Below are 14,129 nucleotides of genomic sequence, written 5' to 3'. Positions count from 1 at the left end.
TAAAAAAGCAAAAAGAATAAAAATTTAAAAAATAATAAAAAAAAAGAAGTTTCTGGGCCTGGAAATCTATTTCCTGCATTGAGTCCTCTCCCCTCAAAATGCTGTGGAAAAATGATTAGGGAGTGGAGCACACCGGGAAGAGACTGAAACATATTGGGGATGTACGATAAGTTCAGAACAAAAAGGAATATGTGATAAGTAAAATTAAAGGAACAGAAACAAAGTGTCTACTCTTGTCATCCCTGGAGGTGAGATTTTTACTTGCTTTTCAGTGTGGGTGGCTATTTCAAGAAATGGTGTAAAAAGCATGTGATATGCAAATAACGACTGAATGAGGGAAAAAACTATTTCTCTAGCAGGAGCAAAAGAAGGGAATGAGAAATAGGGGAAGAGTTACGTATCACAGTTTTCTTCACCTTCCCAGGACGTAATGCCTAAACAATAAGAATAAAAATTTAGTATATGAAGCTACTATCAAAGTTAAGATGAATCAGAGAGAATAGAAGGTAGTCATTCAACTTCTTCACAAATATTCCATTTGGGTCATGGTAGGTTGCTCTTCCTGGCCACATCTAAAGTTAGATTTGGCCATGTGACTTGTCTGGACAATGAGATATGAGCAGAAATACTGACAGCCAGTGTTTAATTTCACTATCGTCAGCTCTGCCAAGGTGAATGTGAAAGCACATGTCCATCAGCCTGGGTCCTTGAGTGACTTGGATGAACAAAGGCCTGCTACCAACCTGCACTGGACCTATAACATTAATAAGAACAACCACCCTGTGTTAAGCCATTGATTATTTGGGGGAATTGTTGCTACAGCATAACCTAGCTTGATCAAAACAGTAATTGGTTAAAAGGAGGGTGATATTGTAACAAAAACCTAACTTGAGAAGGAGATTATAAACTTGTACCTCTTAAGGGAAGAGGTTTATAAAACAGAATGTTAGTTTTGTGCTTTGATTACTAGCTGGCAGAGTTTACCAAGGTATTTTAAGACAGATGTGTATAGAAAAGTAGTTTGTAGGCAGGAATGAAAGGGAATAGTCTTTGAATACTGCAACTTGTAGAGTTTGGAGAGGCAACTGATTCAACTCAAAACTGTAAGAGATAAAACTGATGAATGCCTGAACAACAAAGAGAAGTTTAAACTCAGCCTCAAAGGAAGAATCAAATCACTGTTAAAATATGACTGCACTAAGTTATCTCAAAGCAAGAGTACAATTAAAGATATGACATCCAGTGAGTGAATCCTTGCACTTGGACAAAATGGCTCGTGGAAAAATATTGAAAGGTATGGTTCTTCCATCAATGCCTGACAACCCTCAAGGTATTTGCACTCAAGTAGGGAGATGTGTGATAAGAGTCCAAAGAATTATAGCAAATCTTAATGTATTCATAAAAAAGAATTGCTAGGATGGCTACTGGCACATGAAACTAATAGGAATCAGAGCTGCGGCACAATAAATTAATCACACATCCAAAAAAAAAAAACCATGAGCATAACTAAAACCATCCAATTGAGACACAATAATCCTTGGGTCCTCAATTTTCTACGAGTAAGAAGTAGTGTAAGAAAAGTGCTCAGTTTCCAAGAAGGATTATTCTCCAATACCACTTCAAACATGGCCAAGGAAGGAAGGGCCTTAGCATAATCAAGAGCCCTAGAAAACAATGAACCAGGGAGACTTTCAGGGAACAGTTCCCATGCCAAAGATGGGGGCGCTCACAATGTCTGTCCAACATGATGTCAAAATTGCCATAGCCTATGTTTTTCCTATTTTCCCTGGATCTGAATGAGAATGTCCCTGCTGCATGTATGCAAGGGATAAATAACTGTGTCTTTGGTTTTAGTCCTCTTGATCAAGAGGAACCACACACGGACCCAATACATAGTACTATACATTTCCCAGAAACCTTGGGCTTTGAGTTTAATCACACTGAAGGGGATTTTGGGGTTGCCTCCCTTGATGTGGAAGGAAGTATTCTGCCTGTGGAAGGGAGTTTCCGTTGAATGCTGTAGTCCTTAGTGCTGTTAAAATATTTCCAACTTTTTGACTTCCAGGCACAGAGAAGTTAAGAGTCTTCAAGTGGAACATGCTCTGGCCGATGAAAAAGAAATGAAGAGAAAGTGATATGTGTCATCTCCACGTAGAAGCTATAAGAGCTAGTGCACCATTCATTACCTTTTGTGCCCTGCCTTAGCAATCATGGATGATGCTTCCATAAACCTAAGTCCCTAAGCAGAGCCCTCTTGTAGACTTCCACTAGGCATGTGGCATAACCAAGAAAACTTTTGTTATATTAAATATCTGAGATTTATGGCCCATCCTCACTGTTAGAAGATCATGATAAAATCCTCTTAAAAAATCTTCACTGCCAATGTTCAAATCTCCTCTTGTATCAACACATATTAGGAATAACTCTAGGTTAATTTCCAGGAAGGGGTATGATCTTAGATGAGTTAATTTCTGGGTCCCAACTTCTTCGTCTACAAAATGGGAATGATATCCTAATTACCTCATAAGATTGTTCTGATTTAAATACATCTATACATATAGCTCTTAGAACAGTGCTCTAGTACATGGGAGTAGTATGTGTTTACCATTATTATTCAATACCTACCAAGTTTGCTGTAGATTCAGTTGTGCTATAAACACCTGAAGTTTCATAGTCTGGTTCTAGAGAATATAGCCAAAGTAAAAATAATGAGTATTTTATTGTATAGTTTGAAATTTTATAAATGATGAATATCAGATTGTATCTTGATCTCACTGACCTGAAGGATAAATATATTCTTCATGATACCCCCCTAGAAAAAAAAGACAGAAGTATATTTATATATGGCTTTTTGCTCAGCAGGGCCAAATGACCAGACCTTGTTTTTTTCTTAAGTTTTATGATATATATTCAAAACTAAAATGTATACATCCTTGAAACAGGTGATATGAGCTTTCATACTAGTCAACAGATATTAAAACCAGAGGCTGGCTGTAAACTGTGCAAATTTCTCCCCTGAAAATTCCCTTAGTTCTCAGATTTCAGGCAGAAGTGAAAAACCTAGCTATGTCTAACTTTATCAGTCACACAGTAGAGTATGATGATTAAGTTCACTAGCTCTGGAGTTAGGACCATCTAGCCTGGGAACCTCCATATGCTGCAGGTGTGGTCCTAGAAAAGACAAAAAAAAAGAAAAAAAAAAAAGAAAACTGCTATACCAATGAAATGCAGAGAAAGCCAATCTCCCATTGGGTAGTTTTCTATCAAATAAAACCCTAAAGGTCAAAACTGAGTTTGATTCTTAAATGTGTCACTCATCAAACACACATGCTGGTAAACCCCTCCAGACAGCAGGATTTAAGGTGAGAACAAAGATTTGGTTACACTCAATATACCACTACAGGTGAACAGTATATCTGGAGGTATTCACTGTGCTAAAAGGAAAAGACAAAGGGTCATGCTGAGTAAGAGCAGAGAGTATACATATTTAAGCACACACATGTACAAATTCTTCACAGATAATTCTTGTGCTAGATATTTTATCCTCATTCAATTCTTAGAAATATCTATTTTCTTTTACATCAGTAGCAGAAAGAACATCACAAGAAAATAAGTTGACCAGTAAGTCAGATCACTCAGGCTACCTCATACCTCCTTATAATCCACCCAATTCCTCCAGAACTGTTTCAGTAGGCATATATCATTTTATAGAAAAATGGTAAAAATAAGCATACTCCATGATGAGAGGCACTTTAACAACTATTAAAGGCATATACATATGCTTTAGAGTCAAATAAACCCAAATTCAAAACTCTGCTAGTCACAAAGGACCATATATCACATGATTCTTTTTATACAAAATGTCTAGAATAGGCAAATCCATTAAGACAGAAAGCAGACTGGTGGTGGGGGGAGGGGATGTTGGGGAGATAAAGGGGAAAGAACACTAATAGGTACAGGGCTTCTTTTTCTGAAATTGATTGTGGTGATAATATGCAACTCTGTGACTATAACTAAAAACCATTAAATTGTACTTTCAACATTGAATTGTACACTTTAGGTGAATTGTATCGTATGTAAATTATATCTAACTAAAGCTGTTATAAAAAAAATTAAATCTCTGCCACTTACCAAGGGTATGATTTTGGCCATGTCATTTACCCTTTAAACCTCAATTTCCTCATATATAAAATAAAGATACTACATTCCTCAGAAGGATAAAGTATTAAATTATAAACCTAATGTCTTAGTATAGTATATGGCCACTAGAGTTCAATGAATAATAATGTTTATAGATCAAGTAGATTTTTTTGGACACAGAAATTATTTCATAGCAGTCTTGTACAGTAACAGTCACGTGAAAAGCATAAAGTAGGTATACAAATGGTGAGGACAGTATGGTAAGGGCTTAGAGTGCCTTACCAATAAGGAATATATATTTTCCATACTGAAATCTCATCAAATCAAAACTCACTGAAGACCTGAGAGAGCTGAAAGTTGTAACAATTAGTGGCCTATGGAAATAGATGTCTGTCCTGAAAAGTACTAAGATATCTTCAAAAACCTAGCAAGCTCTGACACAAGAACTGATAACTCTTTCAAAATGAGCTACCAGAACACAGTGAGAACTCCCAAACTAAAATGTTAGTCCTACTGCTAATGCCACAAGAATCATCTTTTCAAAAAATACTTAACTGTAACTGACTCACCATTGTCACTTCGGCCATCACCTTCCTCTGAATTCAAAGTCTGTTTGCCTGAACTATGTCCTCGCCTTGCAACACAGTATCTCGAAGTAGCAGGAACCATTGTAGAGGGCCCTCCATGATTCTGTACCAAAGAGACACACACATACATACGCAGTTCTCCCTATATAGAGAAAAAGCTATAAATATTTTAAATGTACTTTAGAATTAAAAATATGTGAGGAAATAATAATCAAGAAAACAGAAAATTCTAGCCTATACTATAGAGAAAAGGCTATTTGTTCACGTCTACCTCTCTTCTCTAAGAACAGTTTTTTAAAAAAGTTTTCCAATTTTTAAAAGCTCTAAGATGAAAACTTAGAAGGGCTAAGTAATATTTTCCAGGAAGGGCTTTATTTGGTTGTTTTTTTTAAAAAAAGGCTAAACTTTATCCACATTACCTTTACTTAAAAAATTACAAGAGAAAAGTAAATAGCTTTTTGAGTAAAACTCTGACCTACTTACAGGTAAACTTGGATAAGCAGTCTCATCTCCTTCTTCGACTTCATAAAAAGTAATGGTTTCTTCCAAGCCCCTGGGCATCTGTCCATTCTCTGGAGCAAAGCTATATTGGCACTCCTTATTCATACAATGCATCTGGCGGTGACTACGTCTAAAGGAACTTAAGTAGTTTGTAGAATGAGAAGGGAAAAAAGATAAAATATGGTAGTAACTCGTTTCTAATTTTTAAGTAACAGTTCAAACATTTCAATGTTGACATTTAAAAAAAATTTAGTCCACATACTTGCTGCACAGCAATAAAGCCAGACTTACTCATTTTCTGTAACTCTCGACACTTAAAATTCGCTTACCGAGATCTATAGGAGAAGTTATCATAACTCTGGCAGCACCTTTTACCTGGGCCAGGGTAAAAAGCAACTTTAGGACCCGCCATGTTATGCCTGTTTATAAAGCGAGATGAATCCCTAAGAATAAAGGGGAAAAAAACCAGAACTCTTTATTTACTAGTGCTTGAGTAGGCAGTCTTTGTAGTTAAATAGAATTAACACATCTTTCTAAAAAAGACCAAATACAAAGAGTTTTGCTTTCCTTACTACTGACATTAGGCCTATCCATTATTAATGGATACCATACCATATACATGGCACTCAGCTTAATGGCATTCTATCTTCTAGCATCTCTTCAACCGCTCCATATTTCCCCAGACTGTGAGAATATAAATCTTCAATAAATTTGACAAGAATTTAAGTATAAATCAATTCCATCCTCTTTGCTTCCACTTCAGGCAGATTATAAAAGAAATCTAGCAGTTCCCTGGTAGCCTGGTAGTTAAGGGTCTGGCACTGTCACTGTTATGGCTCAGGTCACTGCTGTGGTACGGGTCTGATCCTTGGCTCAGGAATTTCCACAAGCCATGGGTATTGCCACAAAAAGACAAAAAAGAAATCTAAACTCAGGATATTTCCACATTCTACCGTAATTTTGCCTAGGAATGATTTCCAATGTCTAATCAGAGTACTTTATCTTCAAAGTCAGTTAAGACCTACCTGGGCATCCCATATCCCCGACCTTGTCTCTGAGATGAATGTTGAGGATGAAAATGTTCATTAGACATAACATTGTCAGCTGTCTGTGAGTAGTGCATTGGAGGGTCATGCCCATAATGCATACTGTGCTGAAGCCTGGGTGGGAGGAGGGGTTCTCCCCTGCTGTAGGCCATAGTCATATAAACCTCTTTCCCTCTCACTTTCTTGAACATCTTCTTGCGTTGCTTCATGTCCATCTCTGACATAGCTTTCAAGCAAACAAAGAATAAGCTTCATAACCAAAGCAAAAGATTCAGTGTCTCATACACATGTCTAAAACTCTAGGATATCTTCTTAGGAAAACCAAATGAATACAGGGAAGGAATGTCTGTATTTTCAAAGGATGTACTAGGTATTCCATTTGGAAGGGCAAAACCAGCAAGTAACTTCTGTATCAATGGACATCTCAGCACTCCCTTTAGTACAGGCAGCTTTGGTAATCAAAACATACAGTCAGTCATCCAACGCCCTATTTTACTATTATCAAAGAAGTTATGCCTATTAATATTTCTGGCTGCTTGCATGAGGTATCTCTGTAGTTCTTTGAGAAATCTTTTCCCTTCAAGTTTTAGAGTTTAAAATCCACTCCAGCTTAAGCTTATACAAAGTCACCTCAATGGTAGTTCTCAGCCAGGGACAATTTTGACCCTCTCCTCTTTGAGGAACATTTGGCAATGTCTAGAGACATTTTTGGTTGTCATAACTTGAGAGAGGATGCTTCTGGCATCTCATCTAGTAGACAAGAGGCCAGGGCTGTTGCTAAGCATCTTACAATGCACAGGACAGCTCCCCGCAATGACGTATTATCCAGCCCAAAATGCCAGTAATGCCAAAATTGAGAAACTCTACCTCAGAGTAACACTTACATTATACCGTTTTTAAAAAGTGCAATGCAGGTAAGTATAAGAAGAGGAAAATAATAAAACTTTCAGCATACAAACCCATTTCTGGAACATAGCCCCCGGAAAATTTCTGGTAACCTCTTCCTTTCCTACTAGGCAAGGCATTCCAGGCAGGAACAGGTGTCACTTGGGTAACTGGTTTTAAGTTAGCCAGTGGAACAACATGCCTTAAAGTTAAAGATATCACCATGAAGCCATTGTATCATAGACTTAATTCTCATTTGATACACATATTCAACCCCTCCTGCTAAATTTTCAAGTATTTTCGACTTCAATCTGTTTACACTAGCTTCCCCATTAAGGTTTTCTTTTTAGGTTACAAAACCTAAGAGTATGTACAACTTCACAGCTGTTTGTAGCACCTATCATGTTCAGGAGGAAAAGACTGTAGAAAACTAGTTTACAAATACTTGTTAACACTCCTTGGAGAAGGATTATATTTTCTCACCCCACTGACTTCAGGCTTAGTTATGTAACGTACTTCGGCCAATAAAATGTGAGCAGATGCTTTAGGAACCAGCACATGGTTTGTCATGTTTTCATTTTTCCCCTGCCTGTGATCATAATAGCATATGTCTAGATAGAGCCTTTGCTAACCCACTCTGAACATGCCAAATGAGCAAGAAATTAGCTTTGTTCTAAGCTGCTGAGATTTTTTTGGTTGTTAGGACAGCATAACCTAGTTTAAGGGTTCTTGACCAACAGCATTGGTATCATCTGGAAATTTGTTAGAAGTTCAAATTCTTGGGACCCAGCACAAACTTACTAAATCAAACTTTGGTGATGGAGCTTATCAATCTGTATTTTAACGAGCTCTTCAGGCAATTCTGGGGTATATTAAGGTTTGAAAACAATTGGACTAGCCTGTCTTGATGTTGGCAGAGGTTCAGTTAGCAAACCAGCTTTCCAATTAGTATAAACAAGTATTTTATCAGAATTCTATTGTACTTTTTTTTGTCCTTTTAGGGCCACACTCGTGGCACATGGAGGTTCCCAGGCTAGGAGTCAAATTGGAGCTGTAGCTGCTAGCCTACACCACAGCCACAGCAATGCCAGATCTGAGCTGCGTCTGTGACCTACACCACAGCTCACAGCAATGCCGGATCCTTAACCCACTGAGCAAGGCCAGGGATCAAATCCGCATCCTCATGGATCCTAGTCTGGTTAGTTAACCACTGAGCCACGATAGGAACTCCAGAATTCTGTTGTACTTAATATTCCTAATAAGGTTGCTAGTACCTAAGATTTCAAAACTTATGCATAGTATACAATTACGCACTGAGATTTTATACTCTGGCATATGATTTGACAATTCAAGATAAGTCATCTTAGGCCAGTACCAGACAGAACTTTGGTTCTTTTACTAGCATCCTGGTAATTTTCAATTCAATATTACAAAAAGGCATGAAGAGCCCAAGAGTTTAGTAATTTAACAAACTATTTTCTTCTTACTTTTCTGCCAGTTCTTCAATGAAAACTGTTACTGAATTGTTTTCATTTCCAACTTCCTGAATATGAGCATTATAATATCTTCCACCTGATTCTAAGCGAACCTGAAAGAGAGTAAGAGACAGTAAGAATACATCTAGTCTCAAATCTACTGGAAGATCTGGCTTCTACAAAACAAAAATACCACTTCTCCCCAGGTGGAATTCAGTATCTACTTATTAAAGCAGCTGATAATCAACAGTGACAGTGTGGATCAATAGAGGCAGCACATGCTGAAAGAGCTTTACATCTAATCACAAGCTGTAATTAAAATTTAACGCAAACATTAAAAAAAATTCCTAGCATTTTGTCAATTAGTTTTTTTTAAATTCATATTAATGCCTAAAACCACAATCTCAGAAAAATAAACTGATTTTTTAAAGGAACTAACCTGACACTTGTCTCCCAGATAGTACTGTCTCCCAGCATACTCCATATAATCAGATTTTTGAAGTTCTATTAAAAGAAATGAAGATTCAAGCTCAAGTGAACTGGTTCCCTTCCTGTTTTATATCACTTAATTTTCTAATTTATTTTTACCACAATGTTTTTGACAGTGCTACCATTATAAGGTAAAATCTGGAGGAAAATGCCTGAAGGGTCATTCTATCACTCTTGATGGGTTACCTCTGTGGTCAATTTAGGGAGACCTGCCAGAACAGTCTTGTGCTATATAAAGCACAAGTAGGTAGAAATTGGGAGGTTGTAATTTTAGTTAGTCAAACACCAATAAGGTATGAATTGAAAGTACTATACCTCAATTTTTTAAAAAAAGGGGAAAAAATGAGAACACTATGCAGCTTCTTCAAAGCAATAGTTTACACCCAAACGATGTGGGTTTGAACCGCGTGGATCTACTCACATGTGAATTTTTTTCGATAGTACTACAAGTTCCGAGGTTGGTTAAATTTGAGGATACGGAACTGCAGATACAGAGAACTGTGAATACTAAGGGCCAACAACAAATTATATCTGGATTTTCAACTATTTGGAGGGTCAGCAGTCCTACCCCCATGCTGTTCAAGGGTCAACTGTGTTTTTAACAATTTATTGTGCTCCACATGATATTAACCTCATTCTAGATTGTTAACTATACCTAGCTTTACCAAAGTTCAAGGAATTGAATATGACACATTAAAGGCTACCTTGAAGGCAGAACTTTTAAGACCTACTTTGATCAACTTAGTTATCTTACAAGGGGAGAAAAACAATCACCTCTTTCAAGGGTTGGCAAACTTTCTCTGTAAAGAGTTGAATAGTAAATAAACTTTGTGGACCATACAGACTCTGTTGCAACTATTCAGCTGTGTCATAAAACTTTGTGGACACTGAAAATTGAATCTTACATAATTTTCATGTGTCACAATACACTGTCCTTTTAATGTTTTCCTGCCACTTAAAAATATAAAAACCATTTTTAGCTCATGGACTATACAAAAACAGGTGGCAGATTGGATGTGATTCACAGGTCATAGTTTGCCAACACCTGATTTATCAATGAGGGCAGTCTTCACACATTTAAGATGAATTTACTTCCACTTACAAGTTTCTGGTACTCTTAAAGTTATCTAAAGACATAATTCTTTGCAAAGTTGAACTCCCAGATGAACATCAGATTCTAAAAGATCCTTCTCCACTTCTAAACCTATTTGTTTCCTCCTTAGGATTTAAATCATGTATTGAGTAGGCTAAAAATATCATATAATCATATGTAATAAGTGTTTTTTACAATGATAGTTTGAAAGTATCTCTTATCCTAAAAAATCTGCAAAATTATTCTCCTAGATCTCCCAGGATTCAAAAACATCCTATTAATATTTCATTACCTTTTCTGCTGTCCAACCAAACATCAAATTCTACATTACGATAGATTTCTGGATCCAGGGCTTTGAGCACCTTATAGGGGAAGAGCATCTTTGACGGATTTTCTGAAGACTAAAACAAAAACAATCATGCTACAAACTCACCATCCTTAGCTTTGGTCTTCTTTCTATGAAGAAGAAATAAGGTTCTTTTCTTCCTTTTTAAAAACTATGTAAATAAAGGCCTTCCTTTTAAAGAAATAAATGCCACAGTAAATCCTACTGTGTATTTTAAAAATCAGGAGTCTAAAAGAAGTAATATTGCATACTTCTAAATGGTTTTAGATGGCAGAAAGGAAATATTGTCTAAAGCAACCAATAACTCAGGAGACATATATAAAGCAACATGACACAGATCAAGATTAAAGATTCAGTCAGAACTATTCAACAAGTCTCATCTTGATATTCATATAGACATTCAGTGTTTCTGTATCCTAAAGTCACCTGGACAAACCTGAAGTTCACTTCATTTTGGTGAAAATGCTAAAATTTCCAAAAGAATTACCTTTTTCTTCTGCTTTCCTAGAATTTCATCATATTCCATACTGTTCTCAAATTACAAGCACTTGGGGCACACACAGAGATTGTTCTAGTAGTATTTTCCCAATTTAGCTAGCCTCAAACTGAAGGTCTGGCTTGATTTTAGACCTATATAGATGGTAAAAACTCCTCCTGTTTCTCCAACCAGGATTATTACCTATTTTCTTTGAGTAGAATAGAAATGAGCATTATACGCTTGAGTGACAAAAAGAAACCTTAGCATCAGATTGATTACAAACTAAATATCTATTGGGTTTCTATTATTACTTTAACTAGAAAACAACAGCTTTTGAAATTTGAGTGTTCAGAGTTAGCTTTGAAAAAATTTACAATTCCATAAGAATAAAAATTCAGATAACATTAAGCATACATTTTACATTTTCAGAATAAGACTTCCACGAAGGAAAACATCAGCTCCTCCCCCACCCCATAAAACTAAAATGGACCATCTAACCTTAACTAGTTTAAGTTATGACACTACAAGCCAAGATTATGCAAATTTTTTGCCCTAGAAAATCTCAAACCTTTGCTTCTTCTGTTCCTTGATTGTAACCCTCTGGTATATTTTCAACATTGCAGCAGGCACCCCACTCTTCAGTCCTAATTGAAAAGATTTAGAACAAAGAGCTTTATATAAATGCAGTAGCTAAGAAGTCTTAAGTCTAACGATTATGCCGCCATCTAGTGGTAAAGTGGCTCAGTTCTAAGAATGAGGCAAATACTTTTCCATCCCAACATTTACATTTATGCTTCCTTTTCATAAAAGTATGTGCTACATATACCTCCTATATTTCCTATCTCCTGTGAGGACACAATTTTAAGATGGTCCCTATGATCCCCACCTCCTGGTGTTCATATACTTGTAGGATTCCTCTCTCCTTGTTTGCTCCTAGCCAATAGACAGGATGTATATCATTACATTGCATAAGAATGCAGTGCCTGTCTTGCTGATCTCTCTCTCATACTGACTATAAAGAAGCAAGCTGGGAGGTGGGGGGATGCACTGGGGGTTTGGGATGGAAATGCTATAAAATTGGGTTGTGGTGATTGATGTACAACTAACTATAAATGTAATAAAATTCATTGAGTAATTTAAAAAAACTGTACTTAGGCCAGAAGTGGTGATCATTAAGCTAAAAATTCTAATTTCTTTAATCCTTACCGTTAAGCAATTGAGATCTAATTAAAAACCTTTTTTTTTTTTTTTTTGGTCTTTTTGCCTTTTCTAGGGCCACTCCCATGGCATATGGAGGTTCCCAGGCTAGGGGTCTAATCGGAGCTATAGCTGCCGGCCTACGCCAGAGCGACAGCAACACAGGATCCGAGCCGTGTCTGCGACCTACACCACAGCTCACAGCAACGCCAGATCCTTAACCCACTGAGCAAGGCCAGGGATCGAACCCGCAAACTCATGATTCATAGTCGGATTCATTAACCACTACGCCATGACGGGAACTCCTAAAAACCTTCTCTAAAAAAAAAAAAAAAAAAAAAAGCAGCAGTAACCAACCATGTTCACCAACCACATATGTCAAGGAGCTGAGGATTACCTCTGGCTGACAGCCAGCAAAAAGTTGAAGTTTTCAGTCCTACAGCTGCAAAAAATTGAATACTACAAAGAACATGTGGTTCCTCATCCTTCCCCAGTCAAAACTCCAGAATCAATCTTGCCCGACAAAATCCTCATTACGTTCTTAGGAAGGCCTAAGCAGAAGACCTCACTAAGCTGTGTCCGGATTTCTAACCCACATAAATTATGAAGTAAGAGTATTGTTTTAAGCTGCCAAGTTTGTGGAAATATTGTTATGCAGCAATAGATAGCTAATAGACTTTGCCTTCCTACTACTATTGTTTCTGTTAAGCCTCAAGTTCTTAAGACAAATGATCAGTGAAGAATGAAGCAAATTCTACCCTGATATACGGTTGCCACCCTCTGTATTCCTCAATATAGTCATCCCTTGGTATTCACAGGGTTTGGGTCCAGAACCCCCGGGAGATATCAAAAACCTCAAAATTCTCAAGTCTCTCATGGTTAGCCTTCCATATCCACAGGTTCCACATCTGGACTGGGAGGGCTGATTGTAAGCTTTTTAAGACCCTCTATATCAAAACAAACAAAAAACACAAGCATGAAACATCCAAGAAATAGAACTGCAACATGAAAAGACAAGGTGACACCTAACTAGAATTCAGCCTATCTGAATTTCCAGAGAGAAGAATGTGGAAGAAACAGAAGAAAATACCTACTTTATTACCTCCAAGTTTTTGACTAAATCTGTTTCTAATAATAACTGCTTCCTCAGTGTGCACTCCTAGTGAGTACCAAAAGCAGACACATAAAAGCTGCTAAAAGTTACCTTTAGCCTGAGACATCCTTTTCTACTAGCTGTATGTATGTGTCAAGTAACCATTTTGAATCTCAGTTACCATCTAAACAATGGTGCTGGTTTAGTCATTTTTTTTTTCCCTCTTAAGTGTGGTCCAGGGCCTACCTGTATCAGAATACTTGGATATACTTGTTTAAAAAATACATTCCTAGCCCCATTCTGACCTCCAGTTTTTTGAAAGGAGGCCTCCAAATCTGCCTTTCTAACAAGCATCTTAAGTAATTCATATATAAGTCTGAGAATCATGGGATTAGACAGTTTGAAAGTCTCTCCCAGCAATTAAAAAACTGATCCTGGAGTCAGACTTGAGATGTATGTCAGGAAAGAGAAATTTCTGCCTCTACCCCTCTTGAGTTCCTGTGGCTCCACTAATGATAAAATTGACACAAGACAGGAGTTCTCTTGTGGTGCAGTGGATTTAGGATCAGGCGCTGTCAGTGCAGGGCTTGGGTCACTGTTGTGGCATAGGTTTGATACCTGACGTGGGATGTTCCACATGCCATGGGTGCAGCCAAAAAAATTAAAAGAAAAAGAACAAAGAAAATTGACACAAAACAGATCGACAGGATAAAAAGAAAAGAAAAAAAAAATGGGCTGACCTTCCAAAGCCTGAGCATTTCACAATGCAACATGTCTTTTCAGTAAAACGTCTCTTCCC

The 14,129-nt window shown here is 37.2% G+C and overlaps 1 protein-coding gene across 1 annotated transcript in view; it reads right to left on the bottom strand.

Annotated features, from left to right (window-relative positions):
• ALG13 (ALG13, UDP-N-acetylglucosaminyltransferase subunit) overlaps window positions 1-14,129 on the bottom strand; it is a 64,110-nt gene that overhangs the window by 19,207 nt on the left and 30,774 nt on the right. Inside the window, 11 exon segments of the mRNA XM_021080435.1 lie at window positions 2,626-2,681; window positions 2,780-2,812; window positions 4,710-4,869; window positions 5,211-5,367; window positions 5,558-5,671; window positions 6,254-6,500; window positions 7,234-7,361; window positions 8,647-8,747; window positions 9,074-9,138; window positions 10,509-10,617; window positions 11,609-11,684. Coding sequence (XP_020936094.1) covers window positions 2,626-2,681; window positions 2,780-2,812; window positions 4,710-4,869; window positions 5,211-5,367; window positions 5,558-5,671; window positions 6,254-6,500; window positions 7,234-7,361; window positions 8,647-8,747; window positions 9,074-9,138; window positions 10,509-10,617; window positions 11,609-11,684 — 1,246 coding nt within the window.

The sequence above is a fragment of the Sus scrofa genome, chromosome X (genome assembly GCF_000003025.6).
Source record: "Sus scrofa isolate TJ Tabasco breed Duroc chromosome X, Sscrofa11.1, whole genome shotgun sequence".
NCBI classification, from domain to species: domain Eukaryota; kingdom Metazoa; phylum Chordata; class Mammalia; order Artiodactyla; family Suidae; genus Sus; species Sus scrofa.
The sequence above is the reverse complement of the archived record's forward strand: the minus strand, read 5'-3'. Positions and strand labels throughout refer to the sequence as shown.